The 23640-nt window shown below is 29.9% G+C and overlaps 1 protein-coding gene across 5 annotated transcripts in view; it reads right to left on the bottom strand.

Annotated features, from left to right (window-relative positions):
* The window catches only part of LOC134708092 (outer dynein arm-docking complex subunit 4-like), a 42709-nt gene that overhangs the window by 6202 nt on the left and 12867 nt on the right, over nt 1–23640 (bottom strand). The window contains exons 2-6 of one of the 5 annotated variants that reach the window (XM_063568390.1): nt 19069–19200; nt 2978–3137; nt 2618–2673; nt 1291–1579; nt 103–291 (exon numbers count right to left, since the gene is read on the bottom strand). In XM_063568390.1, coding sequence (XP_063424460.1) covers nt 103–291; nt 1291–1579; nt 2618–2673; nt 2978–3137; nt 19069–19200 — 826 coding nt within the window. Of the gene's footprint in view, nt 1–102; nt 292–1290; nt 1580–2617; nt 2674–2977; nt 3138–11825; nt 12008–15910; nt 16080–17305; nt 17502–19068; nt 19201–23640 lie in introns of those variants that run through there. The other 4 variants (XM_063568392.1, XM_063568394.1, XM_063568393.1 and 1 more) reach the window with 4 other exon arrangements.

The raw sequence follows: 23640 nt of genomic DNA, 5'->3' as shown, positions 1-23640 counted from the left end.
CCAATCGTGCTGTCAAATTAGAATATACACATATATGTTACAGAACAACGTGAAGGATAGGTTTGTTATACGATTTGCAACAGGTTATTCACACAAAAGTACCATTTTCCTGCTCATTATGATTGTGTGTGTCATTCTTTCTCGGCGAGTCATCTTTTTTTCTCGGCGAGTTAATTTTCTCGTCTTCCACAGGCAAAATATTATTTTCATTTGTTTCACCTTCCTTTGGCTCTTCAGTTTCTTCAATAATTGCTTCACCCTTTTGTTTTTTCTTTGTCTTTGTTGCTCTAGCTGTTTTTGAGAACGTTAATTACATGAATAAGGAATATGTTAAGGTTCACATACTTTGTTTCGCATAAACACTTTTAAAGTCGCCATTTTGGACATTTGCTGAGTGTATTTGTTCGTATAGCATATAGTTGAAATTGCCAAGTATGGAATAAAAAAAGGGGAATTTATAAAAAAAAATCGCATTAGTTTAGAACGGATTAGATAGGGAAGCTTTTCAAATACACAGTTTCTATCAACTATGATTTATTTACTCTACCAAGAATAATTTCTGCTTCTATTAGCTCTAAACATTAGCAGAAATGAAGAAGTATTCCCTATTTCTTTAAAATTTTGGTGGTCTAAAATATCAAACTAAAATTTAAATGATTTTAGAGAAAAATATCTATGTTCCAAATGTTGAAATTTATATTTATCGCTTAACTGCTTAATATTTAGACTATTGTCAGATATTTATCTGAGCAAGATAAAAAAAATATTTGTTATAAAAAAAAATTCTTCAGTACCCTACATGTCATTGATACACAAACTCATATAATGTATACTAGAATGCAAATAGTTCATTAAAAATTTATGTATCGAAACAATTCAAAATGGCATCATCAATGTAACCAATAATATAAACCTCACCTACAACAATTGGACAAAGTTAAATATAGGTGGGAAAGAAGATGTCTGCATTTGTCCTAGAAAATGATATATAAAAAAAAATCTTTTTTAACTGTATAAAAGGTTAAGAGAAAATTAAACATTACAATGCGTTACGTGAGAAATATATCTAACGTGTTTACCTTGAAAACAAATTATCGACACATATAGAGGTTTTTATTCAAAAGTTTGCAATACCCTGCCTAGCAAAACATCGTTATGTTTACACAATATTACGAAAAAGGAGTAAAAGAGTTTTCTTCAAAAAATAAATAAGAGATGTTACTTTAACAATAACATAACTTAAAAAATAGGAACTGTTGAATATACTGTACGAATTGTAAAACTACTTACGAGAAGGTTTGTTTCCAACGGCAAGTTTTTCAAGGTATTTTTTATCATCATAAAATTCGCCAATGGTTGATTTTACTAGTCTACTTTCCGGTCTTTTATCCTGCAGGTCATCTTCGTCATCTGATAAATCATTTAAGTCTGGAACTGATACGGATTTTATCAAACTGATAGCTGGTGTCTTGTGGATCCGGATTAGCTGACATAGTGGTCTACTACTGAAAGTTGCACTTGGTAAATGTTTAACTTGTCTGTCTTGTTTTGGGTGAAACTTAAATGGCTTTGGGTCTGGCTGTACACAAAATATATGATAAATATCAATAAAAAAGACGTTAAGCAACTTTGATAATTAAAACAAAAGCAATCGGTGTAAAATTTGCCTATACTATTCATTTTTCATCTAAAAAAAATCAAAATGTGTCAGTTTACCCATATTCAATATAGAATATAAAAGTAGCCCTTGTTTTACAAAAATAGAGCTTTTGATGTTGTTGGTTGATTGAACTAGCAAATGTATCTTTTTTATTTTGTTGTATCTAATTATTTTGAGTCCAAATAATCTTCTGTATAAACTTGAAGCATACATGTGAGATGAGATGACCTACAAAGTATTTTAATGAATATTTTCGGTAAAAAAAAACATGCTGTTGTAGAAGTAGAAGAGGAGTTCACGAACAGAAAATCGTTACAAGACTTCAAACATTTGTTGAAAATTTGCATGTAGAAGGTTGCATGAAGAAGGTTAGTACATGAATAAATCAGGATAAACAAATTGAATCATTTGGTTAATTCTTTAGGGAATTTTGAATTCGATGTCTGACACCTAGTAATGAGTCTGTTTCAAAATGATACATTTATAAGATGATCCAATCTGTTGCGATTGCGTTAACCATCGCTGTCTGCATTTAGTGCGTTGTGGTTCAAACCGTTCTCTTTTCGTATTACATATTTTTTTCACTGTCTGCTAACATGTCATTTCGATGCTGGCTTCGTTCGTGTATAAACTTTATCCCCTTTTTCATAGAGATTTCGATATCTCTTTACCTTTATTGCCTTTCATTATGTTACTGAGAATTCATTGTTGTTTCAATAGACCATGACACTTGCCATCTTTCCTAGAACATATTTCGCTCATCTGAGAATTTGTAATTTATTCATTAAAGCAGTTTACAACTATAACGTTCTTTATACAAAAATTCCACTAAATTTTAGTGTTTGTTTAGTTCATGGAAAAGAATCCATTTAATTTTTGTTTTTTTTTGTTTTTCGAAAACAATTATTTTCTCAGAAAGTCTTGATAGATGTAATAAGATCAAGGTAATATACGCACCACTTTGTGTATGAGACAAGTGAGATCCCCAGCTGGTGTCAGTTTCTGCTTTTTACCTATAATAGATGAAAATGCTTACATACTAGTATTCAGCAAATATACATTTTTAAAAGAAACAAACGAAAACAACATAGAGAAAAATTGTTCATCGCAAAATTGTTATCACGATATACATTGTAGATGGATAATAAACTTTTATGGTTACATAACTCACATTTACATAAATTGAAAATGCAACGGAAAACAACATAATTATATTAAATTTCACAAACAACCTGTATACTTGGACGCATGTATTAAAGAATAATGCACTCGATTAATACTGACACGTTAAATTATTAAGAATAGATTACAATATACCTTTGCCTCTCTTGAATTTGCCGATTTCGTGCTCTGTTTTCTTCATTCCTTCTATAAAGCCTTTGTTTTTAGGATAAACTTTGTGACCTCTACTATAATAGATGTATGCTACATCATAGTCTTGAGTCTGGTACAGTATGTCTGCCTTTTGAAGCAAAGCCTATAATATATAAGTAACCCATACGTAAGCACATGTAATATTCAAACTAGGATTGTAAGCTTTATATAGAAAAATCTGACAAAATAATCAAATCAGAAATAATTGATACAATATACTCTAAACAGATATGATATGTACTATCCTGCTCATGTCTCTATCGGAGTAATAATTTCTTAATTAAAAAATAAAGTCAAATTTAAGAATATATAAGGCTCATTGAAAAAGATGAATTTGACTAATTAAATTGTGCTTTTCATCGATTAATATGTATACAAAGTAAAATCTAATTTGTATAAGTGTTGCATATTGTCTCCATTGGACGTGACATACCCGTCATTCAAATTATGACTGTAAATAAAAGGAACTAAAAAAGAAGAAGAGGAAGATATGCTTATTAGACAACTCTCCATCACCGTCACAAAATGTAAAGAGTAAAACATCACAGGTCAAATGACGGCCTTCATCTCGGAGCCTTGGTTCACACCGAACGACAAAGAAATTCAAATGATATAAATTCAGAAATTATTGCGTGCATTTATTATTGCGATTTTCTCATTTAAGACTGAAATGCGATTTTCAATATTACGATTTTGAGAAAAATCCTGTTTAATTCATATAAAACATTTCAAAATGCGAGTTTAAATTATTGCGTTTACAATTCTGTTGCATTTTTCGCAATAATAAAAACCTCGCAATAATTTCTGAATTTACAGAAGTTTAAAGCAATTCAAACAGAAAAAAATGTATGATCTTTCAAAAAGAAATGAGAAACAAAAGCACTTATAAACCACGTCAACAAACGACAACAATAGTGAGCAGATGTTGATATCGTTTAAATCCACCCAGAACAAAAAACAAACACGAGGAAATTTCATGACCACCAAAGGGATCAAGACTGGATAAGGCGACAGTGAATTCAAAAGCAATCAAAATGTCACAACAGACAAAACGCTCAGTCGTTACATTTCCAAAATAGACGACCTCTTTTCTGGTTAAAGATGTATCACCCCAAAATAATATCGCAAGTCAGTAAACACCTGCTCACACTTTACACGTCTGTGTTCTGTTATTTCGTTGTTTTCCTCTTAAAGTTGACGTGTTTCCCTCGTTTTTAGATTGTAACTCGGATTGGTTTTCTCTCAATGTTTTTTTTTTTTACTTTTGAACAGCAGTATACTACTGTTGTCTTTATTTAATCTTCACGTTATAGATTCAAGTTTGAAGTCGACCATCAGTGCCCATATCAAAGAAAAGTCCGATATGAGAAGAACATTTTGTTCCAGTATTGTCCTTATTTTAATTTCACTTTATTGTATGATATACAAGCATAAATATTGAGTTGTCTGAATATCATCAATATGCCTGAGCGTGAATTTAAAGATTTCCTTGGTCTAGGCTTATTGACTTACACAAGCTAATCTCTCTATATATGTATTTATGAAAGGATTTATAGTAGCTGATTCTATTCAGTCATTTCCATCGTAGATATTATAGGCAAATAATCACCACCTCATATCCCACAACAAATACGTTTAAATATTTTTTTTAAAGTAAAAACGTTCGTATGTTAATTAAAGGCAATATTTCTTTTATAATGTAACAATTCATTAAAGACCTTCTTACCTTTTTGACCAATTGTGATTCCCCTATTAACTATGAATACTAATTGATGTACATTTCAGCTCCTATGTATATTGTGAATTGCATTTTTTACGTTGGTAAAATGACAGTAATATATATTCTAAACATTGCATTTGTTATGAGTGCAACTGATGTAAATGACTTATATAAGGTAATTGATATCTTCTCAGCACAAAATACATCGATTACAATACAGAAAATTATTATTTCGATAATTTAAATTGATATAAAGATACGACAAATAATCCAATGTTCAATTTCACTAAAAATGAAAGTTAAATTACATATTTTGTATTGTCATCTACTTCATTTACGTCGATTTAGGGAGCTGTATTGAATTTGAAAAATTAATCACGCACATTATAATGTAAGTGATTAGTTTTCATTAATAATTCAAAATAGAAATTACAAAATTAATAAAGAGCTCGTGTTTCTTGACAATAAACCAATATTGAAATTTAAAGGCCAGTATTCCCAACGACATATTCATGTCTATATATAAGCTGATTTTTTTTTTACATGAAATCAATTTATCTGTTGGGAAAATGCAGGAAGCTGAAAATAAGTTGGCTAAACCCTCCATATTACTTTTTCTCAGGTAAAATTGTACTAGTAATTAGTAATTACGCTTTCATGCCTTCTGGAAATCTTCAAGTGACGTTTTAACAATGTCCTTGACGACGCTACCGTTGGTAACGTTTATAACGGTACAATAACGGTAAGGGGGATAAATCAAACATGTTAAAGTAGATCCGTTTAATTTTGGCTGAAAGTCCTTTATAAAGTGTGCTTCTTTTGCCAGTCTTTTATATTTGTTCAATTCGTTCATTTTATAGAACGGATATACGGTAAATTTTCCACTACTGCACGTTTCGAAATGTTCGTGCGCATCTTGCGTTCGTGTAGATGGCTCTCGTATCTGTTGTTGTGAATACGGACTCTTTGATAAAGTGAATTACCAGTCTGTCCGATGTACCATTCCTTGCAAGTGATGCATACAATACATTAAATTAGGTTTACCGTTTTTGCAATTGATGTCTGCATAGTTTTTGGAAAGTTTTTCTTTCAAAAACACCTTTAGTTCATTCAAACGTAATTCCTCCGTGAACTCATCAGTTACAATTAAACATACACGTCGTACAAGGCAAAACGGGATTTTTCTGTTCGTATGTAAAGGATGACATGAATTAAAATTCAGATATTGGTGGGTGTCCGTCTTCTTATAATATATATCTGTGGTTAAGGTTGTTCCATTTTTTGATATTAGAAATGGCAGTCTATGTTCGCTTGATTCGATGGTAAATTTAATCGAAGGATGTAATTTGTTTATCAGATTATGAAACTTCTCTAAATTGTGATTTTTGTTTAAAATGATAAAACAGTCGTCTAAGAATCGCTTCCATTCCGATTTTATGTACACTTTAAAGGCTGAATCAAATACTTGTTCAACTTGTTGATACATTTTATCCTCCAGATATCCCATCACGAGAGTTGCGTATGTTGGAGCAACTTTTGTTTCCATAGCTGTACCAGAGATCTGAAGATAATATTTTCAATCAAAGAAAAGGTGTTATTATCTAGTATGATTTTCAATTCCTCCAACAAAACATTATTCGAAAATCTTTGGTCGATAATATGCCTATATATATTAATGATACGTTAGTCAGAATATTATGAAAGTGACGTTATCATTCATTGGAAGAACATGTATGACAATGCGCATTTCTACGGTTTAGTGTATAGCAGAAGAATTCACATTTTCTTTGCAGTGCATTTATATCTGTATCATCGAATTTGCCATTATCTTAATACTATTATTGGCATGTTCATAAATATGCAGTGTTATATTATAATGTCTTAACAATAATGTTGTGAGCATTTATCTATCATACTGTATGTACGTCAAAATGCCGTGGACATTATCATTTCACGATAGTAAAAGTTAAATGAGCATTTTATTTCTTGACAGTACTATCAAATTTGGCAATTTTATAATTTTATGACAAATAATTTTTTTTACAAAACAAAACTTTATATATGTGAAGGCAATCATTTCCTTTTCAATTATAAATGGTTATGTGTAATTCGAAAGATTCATTAATGTCAATAGAAATAACAAATTGCTCCATTTCAATTTCATTAACGGTACTCGAGAACATATATACGTAATTCGCCAACAGGATTTAAATCGAAGTTAATTTAACACCTATTTCAATTGAAAAGTTTATTTTTCAATTTAAACCTTAAGAAACATGATATTAAGTATGCTCGGAAAATCTCCTGCGTAGTTGAAGTAAATCATAAGTCCGAAGTATGTACGTCGAACCGATGGCATAAAGGTGTCACAATGAAAAATGTCACAAAATATATGTCTTTACAAAACGTTTAGAACAGGTTCCTAATAAACCTATGTTTATCGGGTTTGTAATAACATGAACAACACGACGGGTGTCACATGAGAAGCAGGATCTGCTTTCCCTCCCCGAGCACCTGAGATCAACCCCAGTTTTTGGTTAGGTTCGTGTTGCTTTGTCTTTAGTTTTCTATGTGGTATCTAATATCTTTCGTCCCTCTTTTATAACATACTGTCACACTTCTATCGATAAAATAAAATAGTAGGTGTGATTGCCGATGAGACAGCCCATTACCAGACACCAAATGACACAGAAGGTATTATCAGCTGTTTTTTACTGTATACCCTTCAACTGCTCATATAGTGTAATGTGTTTTTATATAAAAACATAAAAATAAAATATGAAGTGATATGATTGCAAATGAGATAAATCTTCAGAAGACATTAAATAACCAAGAACCCACTCTCAATGATGAGATTAGATGGAACTAAACTACGTCTAAGCTTATACCCACTTTTCAACATACATATTAAGAAGTTTTTTTTATTAAAAATATATAATATACCACATACTATTTGTGGACGTGTACCAAACGCTCTTGTACAATTGTACAGAAGAAACTTTAAAATGCTTATTAAAGACACTTGGCTTATAATTGTGTACGTTAGAATGTTTTTCACTTCAAAATTAAAAAAAAAAAACGTGTGTCAAATTTGCTCTTGGCTATTGAATTTGATGTCTCTCACATTTCGAAAAATATTTCACTGAGTACAGATAATGCTGATAACAGGCAATTAAGATCACACAGTGTCATATGTATAAAACTTTTTTATTACTTCTAAAATGGATTCGATGTTTTTGATTTACTGAAACGTTTCAAATAGAGGTTTCATTGAAAAGGCTACACATTTCTTTTTGTAGAAATGAATGCATGATATTGAATCAATGTTTGCCATATAGTTTAATTACGTCCTCAGTATATCGACTTACGGTGGTACATTTTGTCTCATCTATACACATAAAGGATGAATATCTCACCGCAAACTGTAAAGTATATTTAAAGTGAACATTTTACAAATGAAAAATCGACTCTCACCATAGTGATTTGCATTTAATCTACAGATTTGTAACAGCTTTATGGAATCAGCTTTTTAAACGCCGGAAACGCATCTTTCTACCCGTCAAACGATATTAGTTGCACTACATTTCTTTGTTCAAGATCCGATTATGAACATAGAATGTAACAGAAATATGAAATTTAAAGTACATAATCCTTCCATTAACATTGGTATTATGCCTTACTTCTAAAATAGTTAAAATTAAAATCTATCTTCCTGTGTATCGTTTAATAAACATGCAAACGGTTAAAAGATGAGTAAATATAACAAAAACAAGATGTGGTATGATTGCCAATGAGACAACTCTCCACAAGAGACCAACATGACACAGAAATTACGGCTACAGGTCACTGTAAAGCATATGTTCGTCTCATTTCACGAAAACGTTCTTATAAAACGCGGATAGTCACCTAATTTACATGTAATTTAGTTTTATGTATATATCTAATGTTGTTTTTTTAGTTTCTTTGGCGTCACAATACACCAAAAAAAAAATCAAAATAGCCAAAACTACCAATGTTGTAGAAAAATGGCGTATAAAATGTAATCTATATATTAATATAAGACCATTAGCAAGGATAGGTAAACATTAGCTATGTACCGAACTGTTTAAACCTAGAATATCCGGATATACATGTTATAATAAAAGGCAATTGTGTGTAATAAATGGCTTTATCACATTTGTTGACTTATAATGAACATGATAATATAGAGAACCTCACAATTATTCATTTACGTCATAATTTGCAAAACAACCAGTCAATAACTTTACTTTTGATGAACATAGCTTGATACTAACGCCATTTCGATTTTTAAACAAAAGTTTCAAAAATGCAGTTTAAACAATGTCTATGTTCAAAGTAACGTTAACGTTTTAACATGTACATAAACATGAAGGGGTGTATGGTAAATATTCACATAAAAAACATTTGACTATGTATTGGGAAATAGTTATCAAAGGTACCAACCAGGCTTATAATTTCATACGCTTGACGCATGTTTCGTCTACATAAGACTCATCAGTGAAGCGCAGACCAAAATAGTTATAAAGCCAAACAAGTAAAAGCCATACATCCAAGACAATATTTCATTGCATTTTCTTCATAGTTTTATGTCAGAAACCGATTTAATTGACAAGCCCAAGTCATATAAGGACAACTTTGTCTTAGGTTAACATTATTTCCTATTAACATCTTAATTAGTCCTAGGAGAATTTACGAATAAGTGTTTAGCTTTATTAATCATGTCAGCACCATAACAGTTACTACTGAGCTAAGGATATCCCAATGAAGGAATAGTCCAATCAAAGTAGTATATCAACCAGTTTTAGATATACGTGTCATGTAGAGGATTCTACAAAAACAAATTTCGATCATGCTTAGACAAAAATTAAAATAAGAGGTTAAATTTTTAAAATGTTTAGTTTAGAAAACAGATATAAGCTGCTGACAAAGTCCTGTAAATTTTTAAGAATCAGTTAGATAAAATTTGTATTTGAAAGAACCATATCAGCTTTCGTTCGGATATTGTTGCAACCTTTGTAATATTTTATACTAATCTTTACTCTTTGAGAAGACATATGTTATAAATAAATATAAAAATACTTAAATATCAGTGAATCCATTTAATGAATATCTTTGATGAGTTCTTGAATCAGTTTTAAGACACAACCTCAAGACCCGGACTTCTTTTGCTAGTATTAGTAGTTATATAAAGGATGTGTTGTGCATTTGAAAATGAAGTTTATAAAAGAAACCAAATAAAGATATGGATAAGTTATTCCTATATCTTCGATGAGAGAGAATGACTCACGAAATTGTGGTCGAATTTCAAGACAAAATAGATGTTGGAAGAGTGAGAAAGTACAAAGACAGTAGTTATTTTCCACAAGACGAAAAAAAGAACAAAAAAGATGAACAAAAAGATAAAAACAAACTTCTCCAAATCACCTAAGAAACATTTTCCAGAATTGCACCCGCTATCCAATAAACATAACACAGAAAACAACGTTGTACATTGCAAGTCTTTGTGATGTCACGTTATAGAAGTTCCTTCATAACATAAGTTCCAAAACTTTAAAGGAGCATATATATTCTGGAATATTATTTCCACAGGAATAAATGTTACAGTATAAGGTTCTAACGGAATAAATGGAAAAGAATATTTGTTCAAACAGGAATAGATACTATGACAATATTTGTTACAAAGTTTTCATTGGAACTTCTGTTAGGCGGAACAAATATACACTGGCTGTGATACCCAAGAAAAAGACATGAATGCAAAGCTTAGGTTATCTACGCCATGTAATTTGGATTAAATCATATAAAAAAAATCTGAAAAACAAAAAAAAAAGAGATTTGGGATGAAAATAAAGAAAAACAAATTGAATAATAATGTTGTTTTTCCCCTGTTTTTGAGGACACAAAAGATGGACATTTTCGAAAGCATTATTTTGCTACTTTGTTACTTAGTTTGCCACAAAGTTTACCACATGTGCAGAAAAAACCGCAGAAAAACACATAATTAATAACTTGATACAAATCGAACAAAAAATAAGATACCAAATAATTAGAATACATATATTAAGAACTCTCATCGAATATACCAGGATTTAACTTTATATTTGCGATAGACGCGCGTTTCGTCTTCAAGAGACTCGATTAAAAATATAATAAAAACGAGGACCAAAATATATCTATTCCTGAGGTAGACAAGCCTTGGTATTTCCAAAATTCAATGTTTATCAAACTTTCAATTTTTAATCATGGTGGATTACTCCAATCAACACAATTTATGACTACTAGGCCGGATATACCCTCAGGGAATTAAAACATTACAAGCAGTGGCATATATCCAGTGGTTGTAAATAAAACGTCCCTGTGAACTCCTTTCACAGAAAAAGAAAAATGGATATAATAGATATAGGAAGATGTGGTGTGAGTGCCAATGAGACAACTCTCCATCCAAATAACAATTTAAAAATTAAACCATTATAGGTTAAAGTACGGCCTTCAACACGGAGCCTTGGCTCACACCGAACAACAAGCTATAAAGGGCCCCAAAATTACTAGTGTAAAACCATTCAAACGGGAAAACCAACGGTCTAATCTATATAAACAAAACGAGAAACGAGAAACACGTATATATTACATAAACAAACGACAACTACTGTACATCAGATTCCTGACTTAGGACAGGTGCAAACATTTGCAGCGGGATTAAACGTTTTAATGGGCCCAAACCTTCTCCCTTTTTCTGAAACAATAGCATAACATCACAACATATAAAAAAATACGATAAAATATCAATTAGCAGACTTAACTCAATCAAAAAACGTATAAGACTTTTTTTATGCGATTTTATATTTACCCATCAAATATTATTGAGGATGAGGCTAATGGTACTGTTTAAAAAGGAACACTTATACGTAAATAATCCGCCATTATCAATTAAAATACGTCACTCCTGAAAAGGCACTCAATTCAATAGACATAGATAACTGAAATTAGAAGATGCTCAATGATAATATTTATAATTTGTTAAATTATGAACAAAAATCAAAATCGGACACTCACCTTATCAAACTATATGCCAAAAAAGATCTGTGTAATAATGTTTTATTAAATTCCACTGCAGTTTCGCTGTAAATTAATCTTTAATCTACATGAACACCTTAATATAAATAAATCTTTTCGAAAGTATAACCGTCAAATATTAAACAGTAAATATTTAAATCTCCTAATCCCATTTCCGATTTTATAAACAGGCCTTAAACTATCGGACTTATGTCTTATATATACCTTTATGATCGAACTGTATTAGTTGTTAGTTATCTATAGGAAAATATTGAATACGATTATTGATTCAGTTTTTTGTTACTATAAGTAGTATTTAGAAAGTTTCAAACTTTTGTTGATAATATTTTAATCAGCTCGAATCCTTTTCATGCCATAGAATTCAAATGAGCCCATGATATTTTAAATTGATGTTACAATTTTGTGTTGCTTTTAAACCCAATGAATGGAAATAATGACCCATGTTGCAACCTGAATACAATAAAGCTTTTGAATTTAGAGAAACTCTGTTTTATATCTATTAAGTCTCTCAATGATAGAAATAGAAATGAATAACATAAATCGTTTATGTGTGATTTATTGAGAAACAAATTATGGTAGCCATTTTGTTTTAAAGATTTTAAGTAACACCGGTTACATGTTTGTGTAAAACTGTAACTTCGAGTTCATATTCGAACAAATGATTTGTCTGTGTTGATAATAATAACTTACATAACATTTTATATGAACGAGAAAAAGAAAAGTAAAAATCAGAAAACGATAATTATTCCACCTTTGGAGGTTTATTTCTGGATGAGATTCTTAAAAGTACGAATTTATAAACAAACAAAGAAGCAGGGATATTTGTTTTTACATTTGTCATACGAAAAGCCCATAAATCATTTTCTACGTAACTTGTTTACAAGTACACCTACCGCATAGGCGTTTTAATCGAAATAACTAGATCAATCTGGGTGTGCATGCGAAAAATCTTTTAAATGGTGTTTAAATAACCATATCTTCGAATTTGTATATAATCATAAAGATAGAAAAGAGGTACTCCATGCATCAATCCATTGCACAACAACCCTATATGCACTTACAATCTTCAAATAAAAGTACAACGTGCGAATTGCTGTCTTCGGCTCAAACATTTAGAATAAACGATTGACTACTAAGACGTAAATGCAATAACATAAATGATACCAATTTTTCTGCACCAGTTGCACATTTCGACAATCACTGTCTCTTCAGTTATGCTTGAGACCAATGTATTTGAAAATCCAAAGCTTATTAAAAGATGAAGAGCTATAAACCCAAAAGGACAAAAAAAGTAAGCTAAATCCAGGCTAAGAATCAGATCGATCGAGGACGATACATTCCTTAATTTGAATAATTTTCAAAAATGACATTTCAAAACGACAAAGACTGTGTCTATGGTATACATCAAAGTGATTTGTTACCTTAACATTTCTCTTTCAAATCAATTTTCGAGATAAAAACATCGATAAATTACTGGCGAATTATTTCATATTTTATCTTGATTTTCTAGTTAAAACATTACACAGCACTGCCAATCAAAGAAACTATATGTTTAACAGATTAGTTAAGTACATAGTTATCAAAGGTACAAGGCTTATAACTTGTTACGCCAGACGCGCATTTCGTCCACATAATACTCATCAGTGACGCTCAGATAAAATTAGTTGGAAAGCCAAACAAATTTAAAATTGAAGAGCATTGAGGATTCCAAATTCTAAAAAGTTGTGTCAAATACGGTCTAGGGAAACTATGCATGGGATAAGAATTTCTTTAGTATATCGAATAAGTCATACTTTTGCAAACAGTTAGTTTATGAAATGACTATATAATTGAAAATGTAAATATATGTAAATCAGAAATGAAAATTAACATGTTCAATAGGAAATTTCTTCATATCGGCTTCTGCATTAATTAAAACATTATTTTTAAAAACAACACTTAATTTATCAACGTGCGAGACTCTGAATTTGCAGTTGTCTACATTGTTTTCGTGATACACGATCGTCTTATTGTGATAACAATCTACCCTTTTGATTCAAATATTTGAAGTAAAATTTCACAGAATAAAGGTAACCTATAATTACGAGTTATACATAGCCACGGAGCATACCATTTCAACTGGTATTAAAGAGACCCATTGATAGACGAAAATAAAGAATTTTATATTTCTATACTGGTAGTATGTATAGGATAAACATATCATTTGCGTTGATTCAATGTTAAATATACACTAAAGAACTATATAAATAAAATTCGATAGACATTTCTCTGGACTTTAAATAAGTAAATAATATCTTAATAATTGTGTCAGTATTCAAACAAATTCAATAAATGAGATTTGTTTTTGTCAACCCTTTTAATTGTTACTGTTTTTATTCATTTTGTTTCAGTGTAAATGTTTGAACTTTTGAATATTTCTTACATCTTTTTCAAAAATACTTTAAACTTTTCTGTTGTCTCTTTTAGAGGGTTTAATATTGCGATAATGATAAAATCATTGTAACATCCAACTTATGCATGTTTGTTGCATAGTTAAAAACTCTTGGTTTTATTTGTTCCCGATGAAGATTATTAATGTACTAAGCGTTTTCAGCACTTATACGTTTGTATGAACTGTTCTGCCAAAAGATCAAAAGACAATTCTGTTCTTTTTTAAACATTCAAAATAACTATTTGCCTTTCGTTATTCTATTTTATAGTTTGATCCTCAAATTCAAAGATCTAGATGTTCCTGTTGTTTACTAAATGATTACTGGGGAATTATTTTTAGACCACGCCCAGGAAAAAGTAAAATTATAAAAATACTGTACTGCGAGGAACATTCAAAACGGAAAGTCCCTAATCATTTGGCAAAATCAAAAGCTCAAACACGTAAAACCAATTGATTACTGTCATATTCCTGAATTGGTACAGAAATTTCTTATGTAAAAAAAGGGGGGTTAAAACTTGTTTACAGACAGCCAAACATCTTAATTAATGACAGTCCAATAATATTCCATTATATTGACAACGACGTGTGAACAAAACAAACAGACATAATAGGTAAAAATGTAAAAAAAATAGGGGTACAACAGTCATCTTTGTGTTATAATCGTAATCACTATAAAATCAAACAAATATATAACAAAGAGGCAAAAAATGCATATAGACAAAGCGCATTAGCAAAAATAAGAGACAAGAATACAAAAAAATATCCGTAGCAATATAACACAATTACGGGATGTATAAGTAAAGAGCCACGTCAAATGAATATCAACCAAAAAATACTAAACAGTAAAGGAAATACTCATACATAAAGAAGTATACAATGACAAATTTAGATGATAAACAACATCAGTACCCAGAATCTATAATTTAACACCAGAAAGGATGCTCAGAAAAAGGCATCCATTCAACCTGAACTAATATATAGGGTTGTTGAACAACTGCATTTCAAACTTTGATAAGAATTAAACATGGCCTTAAAAATGTTCTAATATTTCATCTTGTATTGAGATCAAAATGGCCCTTCAAGACTTTAATAAAACTAGTTATAACAGTAATTGTATATGTTCCAGACCTTATGAGTATTTGGACCGTATGTGTATTCCAAAATAGGAATTCCAAATATAAAAATAAACACATATTTAATTTCAATTGTTCGCTTAATCATTTTATCCATATACATGTCATAAAAACAATTTATATAACTAAAAATAATGATTTTGATAAATATTTGTTTAAATTTAACCCATATGATCCCAAAACATCAGCTGGACAGTACGCGTATATTCATACGGTCCGACCGTAAGGGTAAGGTTCAAATACTCATATGGTCTTGAACATTTACACGATGATCGTTATCATACATAAGTATATAATGCAAAATTACACATTATTTTCAAACAAATTAATGTTTTTAGAAAATTCAAAGACAATGGACCTAACTTTTCTAAGATAGAATGGTTTTATCAAACAAAAGGTTTTGAAACGTTATTATAAATTCTCATTTATAATGACGATATAAATGAACTAAAATACAGCTTCCATGAAGATAATTTTCGTAATATACAAAAGCTTCATACCTTCTTTAGTAGAAATGTACCAGTTTACATAATGATCCCAGCTAGTGGAATGTATGTTAAATGTAGAAGTTCAACGACAAGTTCGATGAAATGCGAGTGAAGGCCAATGTCAAACAAAACCTGGTTGATAATTTATCAAACGTGGCTTTTAAATTGATACATCATATCCTTTGGTTTGTGTAACGATTGATTAAATATCCTTTTAAAAGAATTTAATATAAAGATGTTTTGTTAAGAGGCTTGTTGACCGATTCTTTAAACTCTGTACATTTGCATTGTCAAATTTCAAATATCAGTTGTATATATGTATTTGATTACGATAAATACTTATATAAAGATGCAAATATAAATCAGTGTTCGACCTGTAAAACAACATATCTGCCTTGAACCCGATGTATCGAAGTTGACATGATATAAAAAAAAATACCTACAAAAAAAACTGCCTACAAATTATCTCAATTGTGTAAAATAACTGTTTAACAAATCTCGTCCAAAACTTAACTTGCTGAACTTAATTTTTGGCGTCATGATTTGTCGATGGATGGATTGGTGTTTAGTCTCTAGTAGCAAATATCACGTGTGTATCATCATGATGACCATGAATCCTGCATGCATACTTGAGTATATTTAGTCAAAGTGCACACCGAATTTACACTGCGTTTTGTTTAATTCAATCTGATTTAGATTTTAAAAACTTTGGTATTGGATATGTTTATATGTTTAGTTTTAATTCTTTGATGGTTCCTGATGATTTTTCTTCTTTGAATATTTCAAGATTTTCTGTCGCATTAGAGGTGCTGCATATGAAACAGAATACGTAACCCATTAAAAAAATAAATGAGTCATATACAAACTTGATAAAGAGCCATACAAAATTTCGAAAGGACAAAAAAAAACACAAAATACTACATAAATGCAAAGAACGCGAAAGAATAAACTCTCCCAAAAAATGGAGATCAACAATGACCATTCTACTAAATAAACTCATCATAGATACCAGGACTAAATTTCGTATATACGCTAGACGCGCGTTTCGTTTACAAAAGACTCATCAGTGACGCTCGAATCTTAAAAAGTTAAAAAGGCCAAATAAAGTACGAAGTTGAAGAGCATTAAGAATCAAAATTCCTAAAAGTTTTGCCAAATACAGTTAAGGTAATCTATGCCTGAGGTAGAAAAGTCTTAGTATTTAATTTTTTTTTACAAGTTTATATTGAACGTTTGTTTGACGGTTATTTAAAAATAGCGGTATATCAAATGGCCTACTGGTGAAATCATCTCTACAATAATTAATTTACTGAATAAATAAAAAATACTTCGAGACATAAGAGAAATGTAGAGAACGGTATAACTTTACATTTTTGGAGAGAAAAAAAATCAGAAAATAATACTTACATATGTGAAGTTCATCGTTGCCTTATTATAAATTAATTAATTATCTGGTCTCATCAAACTTTTGCCATTAAAACACACATATTCCAGTAAAATCTCATCATGTATACTATGTGCATAATTAGTGTATTTTTATTCCATTTTTGATAATCCTGGTTATACTAGTAATTGGAAATAAACGTACTTCAACACATACATGTACGTACTATGTACTTATCACAAATGATTATTTGGCTCATTTGTATAAATATAATGCTGCATTTCAAAAAGTCATGGGCGATTAAGTATGAAAACATACTATACAAATAAAAATTAAAAAAATAATAATTATGGGAACCTTTTACAGAAAAATTCAATATCATAGACGGAATTAGATATATCATTTACATTTCTTTAATATTAATCTTTAGAAAACATTTCTATAGGTGATCAGATGTAGAGTTTTAATCGATTTAAATACAAAGGGATATTGTACAAATATTTCCTCTCCTGCAAATAATGTTCTTTTCCAATAACATAATGAATTTCGTGAATAGGTATTAAACCCTTTCCATTTTTTATCAGCAATAAGATTAAAAAAAATATGTATAAAAAAATCCTGTAACCAAATTCGTCGTTTTTCTTTTGAAGGTTAAATAATTTATATATCGCTTATTAGAACGTCTAAAATATAGGGTCAGGTGTTTATAAATAAATAGCGTTCTCGTGCCTTTCGTTAAAGAAGTAGATACTTTTTAACTTGAAGTGAACTCCTTATTAGGTTAGGTATACCACCATCCTTTCGGAGTGTTCTAGTCCTACAGACAGATATATATATATATATGTGTTCCAGACCGTATGAGTATTTGGACCGTATGCGTACTTTTTCAAAATACTCATACGGTCGGGACCGTACGCGTACGGTCTGACTATTATTAAAAAATTGGTCAAGTTTATTAGATACAAATGCATATAGCATATCAACATAACTTAGCTATCAAATTAATATAAAAAGTTCAATTATAATTGAAACAAAAATTTTATATTTTATTTATTTTTTAATTCACGCTCTTTAAATATGTTAATCTCTTGTATTAGGCATGGCATTCAGTAATACATTAATTGCATTATGAATTGAAGATCTTGGAAGTAAACATAAAGCGTTTTATAATATTTAGCAACTTTACCAAAAAATGCAAATGCAAAAGAACATGACTGAACTGCATACATGAAAATGCTAAAAATATTACGTTACTTGAATATTGTGTCACCTTGGGCGAGCGTACGAAAATAGGATACAGATATACAATTAAACAAATACCTAATTTCAATTGTTCGTTTGTTCATTTTATCTATCTAATTGTAATAAATTATCAATAACAATTTGTAAAACTAAAAATAAAGATTGTTTCAATGATACCCATGTGATCAAATAACATGTACGGTCAACTCTTACTGGACCGTACGCGTATACTCATACGGTCCTACCGTACGCGTATGGTCGGACTGTGTGAGTATACGTATACAGTCCGGACCGTACGCGTACGGTCCAAATACTCATATGGTCTGGAACATATATATATTTGTTATCTATCGGACTAGTCTACCTTTAAAGGAGAGAGGTAGTTTATCTAACCTTATAATGACTTCCCAATTCAGCTAGCAAGTAAGCTAACCCTAGATATCACCTTTACCTACACACTCAATGCATTCTGATGTAAATCATACCAGAAGTCATTTACTCTTATTGATGACTTTTAACATTTTTATCAGTAATACTAGTATACCTCTTTGTATAAGTTGTTTAGATGTAGAGATGTTTCAACATCATCAATGGCTTTCCGTATATTTCTCAACTGCATATAGCTCTTTGATCGGTTGATGAGAGATTTCAAGTCTCTTGGATATAAGTGAAGTGCCTGGAAATAAATAATTTGGTTAAGGTACCAGAAGGTGCAAAAATCGAGAATCACTGATTTTTATTTTTTATATATCTGCTTTCAGAACATGTTGAATTATATCTTGATATGGAAAATAGATATAGGAAGATGTGGTGTGAGTGCCAATAAGACAACTCTCCATCCAAATAATAATTTAAAAATTAAACCATTATAGGTTAAAGTACGGCCTTCAACACGGAGCCTTGGCTCACACCGAACAACAAGCTAAAACCATTTCAACTATATATCTTTTTTCTCCGTTGCCTAAAAAATCTAGTTGAAATGGTTTCGAAAGGTATCAAATCAACTCATTGCATACTGTATGAATGTAGTAGGGCAGGATTAAAAATATTTTTCTTTTCTTAAAAATTGTTGGCATCATTTTTTTTTTTAATTTTAACTGTCGTCTCAGTTCAAAAGTTTTCACGTGTTTTAGTTTTGTTGTTATCTTATTCAATTGTTTGGCAAAAAAATCAAAATAATAAATGATATTGGCAAAACCAATCAAGATCTTAAATATTAAAATCTATAAATGTAATATTTGATAATCTGATCAAAATATATTCTAAACACCCACACCATAAAAAGACCATACTTATTTTGTTGAAATGTCCAATCCCCTTAGTTTCAAACTTGATAATAGTCGGGCTAACAGGACGATTACGCTATAATGAGTCTATAATAACATCTAATGACATTTGCGCAAATTCGAAATAGCAAGTTTTTTTTATTTGCGTCCAAACAAAGTTGTTAATTTCGCTATTTTTTTATTTAATTTTTTTTTAACAAGAAAGATACATTTTAGATAATTATCGTTACTAAGGTTAACCCAATGTAGTAGGTAAGTGGTGTGAAGATACCACAAATTAGCCCAAGAGTGGAAAGGTACGGAAACGTATTAGGGACATAGAAAAATAAAATTGTGACTCTTCAAATCCCGAAATTTTGACTTAAACTCGAAATTTTGACTTTGTTAAATCTTGAAATTTCGACTTTTTGAAAAGTAGAAATTTTGGCACTTTTAAAACTCGAAATTTCAACTTCCTAAAGGTCAAAATTTCCAATCTAAACTCGAAATTTCGACTTTTTGTAAACTCAAAATTTCGACTTTTATTTTAAATCGAAATTTTGACTTTGATCTCAAAATTTCGACTTTTGAAATCACTAAGTACTTTCAAAACTTTTATGTTAGAATTCAAACACAGTAATTACAATTTTAGAAGGAGTAGACATGGATGCAAATGATTATTAAAGCGTCATCCACAAATTTTGGCAATTTATATTCAGAAATTGGTTTTGTTCATAAATGAAGATATGGATTAGCATTTAATATTGAAGAAATCTTTCGTAAAGAACATGCATGTTGACAGAATCCCCCCCCCCCCATAATTCCATGTTTTAGTTTCCACGACACTATCTTAGGAATGTCAGATCTGAGGACATTTAGCATCACATTTTCAAAGGCCTGTTTGGTATCCCAATAGCAAGTCACTGACTTTGCCTTGTTTAAACAATGGTAAATCAAGAAGCTAAATATGCCATGCATATTCAGAACGACCAATGAGCTGCTCAGTTTTCTAGTTTTGGAAGTTTGCATTCTTATAACACAAATATTAACCCTTGTCTTTATATATTAGACTGTTGAATAAAAGTATGTCGTATATAGGTGTGTCGGAATAGCGGGGTTGTCTTGATACACATACTAGTATCTGAAGTCCAGATTTGAAATATGTATTTGAACCCAGACACAAGTTGGTTCCTTTTTCCTTTTTCCTTTTTCGATATTCAAATTTTGAAAAATATTACAAGTCCAAACTAAATTTTTTTTTGCTTCAAAACCTTTTTTCCTCAAAATTTTTTTTTTCCTCAAAATGTTTTTTCCTCAAAATTTTTTTTTCCTCAAAATTTTTTTCCTCAAAATTTTTTTTTTCTCAAATTTTTTTTTCCTCAAATTTTTTTTCCTCAAATTTTTTTTTTCCTCAAATTTTTTTTCCTCAAAATTTTTTTTTTTCAAATTTTTTTTTTCCTCAAATTTTTTTTTTCTCAAATTTTTTTTTTCTCAAATTTTTTTTCCTCAAAATTTTGTTTCCTCCAATTTTTTTTCTCAAATTTTTTTTTTCCTCATTTTTTTTCGTTTCCTTATTCAATTTCTTTTTCCTTCTTCGATTTTTATTTCCTTTTTCATATTCATTTCCTTTTTCGGTTTCTATTCCCTGAATCGGATTCTATTTCCTTATTGGGTTTCTATTTCCTTATTCGGTTTCGATTTCCTTATTCGGTTTCTAGTTCCTTATTCGATTTTCATTTCCTTATTCGGTTTCTTTTTCCTTTTTCAATATTCATTTCCTTTTTCGTTCTATTTCCTTATTCGGTTTCTGTTTCCTTATTTGATTTCTTTTTCCTTATTCAATTTTCATTTCCTTATTCGGTTTCTATTTCCTTATTGGATTTTCATTTCCTTATTCAATTTCCATTTCCTTATACGGTTTCTTTTTCCTTTTTCAATATTCATTTCCTTTTTCGGTTTCTATTTCCTTATTCGGTTTCTAGTTCCTTATTCGATTTTCATTTCCTCTTTGGTTTCTTTTTCCTTTTTCAATATTTATTTCCTTTTTCGGTTTCTATTTCCTTATTCGGTTTCTATTTCCTTATTGGATTTTCATTTCCTTATTTGATTTCCATTTCCTTATTCGATTTCCATTTCCTTATTCGGTTTCTTTTTCCTTTTTCAATATTCATTTCCTTTTTCGGTTTCTATTTCCTTATTCGGTTTCTATTTCCTTATTCGGTTTCTATTTCCTTATTCGGTTTCTATTTCCTTATTGGATTTTCATTTCCTTATTCGATTTCCATTTCCTTATTCGATTTCCATTTCCTTATTCGGTTCCTTTTTCCTATTTCGATATTCAATTTTGAAAAATATCCAAAAAAACTCCAAACTAAATTTTTTTTTTGCCCCAAAATTTTTTTTCCTCGAAATTTTTTTTTCCTCAAATTTTTTTTTCCTCAAATTTTTTTTCCTCAAATTTTTTTTCCTCAAATTTTTTTTCCTAAAATTTTTTTTTTTCTCAATTTTTTTTTTCCTCAAATTTTTTTTTCCTCAAATTTTTTTTCTCAATTTTTTTTTTTCCTCATTTTTTTTCGTTTCATTATTCAATTTCTTTTTCCTTATTCGATTTTTATTTCCTTTTTCATATTCATTTCCTTTTTCGGTTTCTATTCCCTGAATCGGATTCTATTTTCTTATTGGGTTTCTATTTCCTTATTCGGTTTCGATTTCCTTATTCGGTTTCTAGTTCCTTATTCGATTTTCATTTCCTTATTCGGTTTCTAGTTCCTTATTCGATTTTCATTTCCTTATTCGGTTTCTTTTTCCTTCTTCAATATTCATTTCCTTATTCGATTTCCATTTCCTTATTCGGTTTCTAGTTCCTTATTTGATTTTCATTTCCTCTTTGGTTTCTTTTTCCTTTTTCAATATTTATTTCCTTTTTCGGTTTCTATTTCCTTATACGGTTTCTATTTCCTTATTGGATTTTCATTTCCTTATTCGATTTCCATTTCCTTATTCGATTTCCATTTCCTTATTCGGTTTCTTTTTCCTTTTTCAATATTCATTTCCTTTTTCGGTTTCTATTTCCTTATTCGGTTTCTATTTCTTTATTCGGTTTCTATTTCCTTATTCGGTTTCTATTTCCTTATTGGATTTTCATTTCCTTATTCGATTTCCATTTCCTTATTCGATTTCCATTTCCTTATTCGGTTCCTTTTTCCTATTTCGATATTCAATTTTGAAAAATATTACAACTCCAAACTAAATTTTTTTTTTGCCCCCAAATTTTTTTTCCTCGAAATTTTTTTTTCCTCAAAATTTTTTTTCCTCAAATTTTTTTTTTTCTCAATTTTTTTTTTCCTCAAATTTTTTTTCTCAATTTTTTTTTTTCCTCATTTTTTTTCGTTTCATTATTCAATTTCTTTTTCCTTATTCGATTTTTATTTCCTTTTTCATATTCATTTCCTTTTTCTGTTTCTATTCCCTGAATCGGATTCTATTTTCTTATTGGGTTTCTATTTCCTTATTCGGTTTCGATTTCCTTATTCGGTTTCTAGTTCCTTATTCGATTTTCATTTCCTTATTCGGTTTCTAGTTCCTTATTCGATTTTCATTTCCTTATTCGGTTTCTTTTTCCTTCTTCAATATTCATTTCCTTATTCGATTTCCATTTCCTTATTCGGTTTCTAGTTCCTTATTCGATTTTCATTTCCTCTTTGGTTTCTTTTTCCTTTTTCAATATTTATTTCCTTTTTCGGTTTCTATTTCCTTATACGGTTTCTATTTCCTTATTGGATTTTCATTTCCTTATTCGATTTCCATTTCCTTATTAGATTTCCATTTCCTTATTCGGTTTCTTTTTCCTT

The sequence above is a fragment of the Mytilus trossulus genome, chromosome 2 (assembly GCF_036588685.1).
Source record: "Mytilus trossulus isolate FHL-02 chromosome 2, PNRI_Mtr1.1.1.hap1, whole genome shotgun sequence".
NCBI classification, from domain to species: domain Eukaryota; kingdom Metazoa; phylum Mollusca; class Bivalvia; order Mytilida; family Mytilidae; genus Mytilus; species Mytilus trossulus.
Note: the sequence above shows the minus strand (reverse complement) of the source record. Positions and strands in the feature narration are given on the sequence as shown.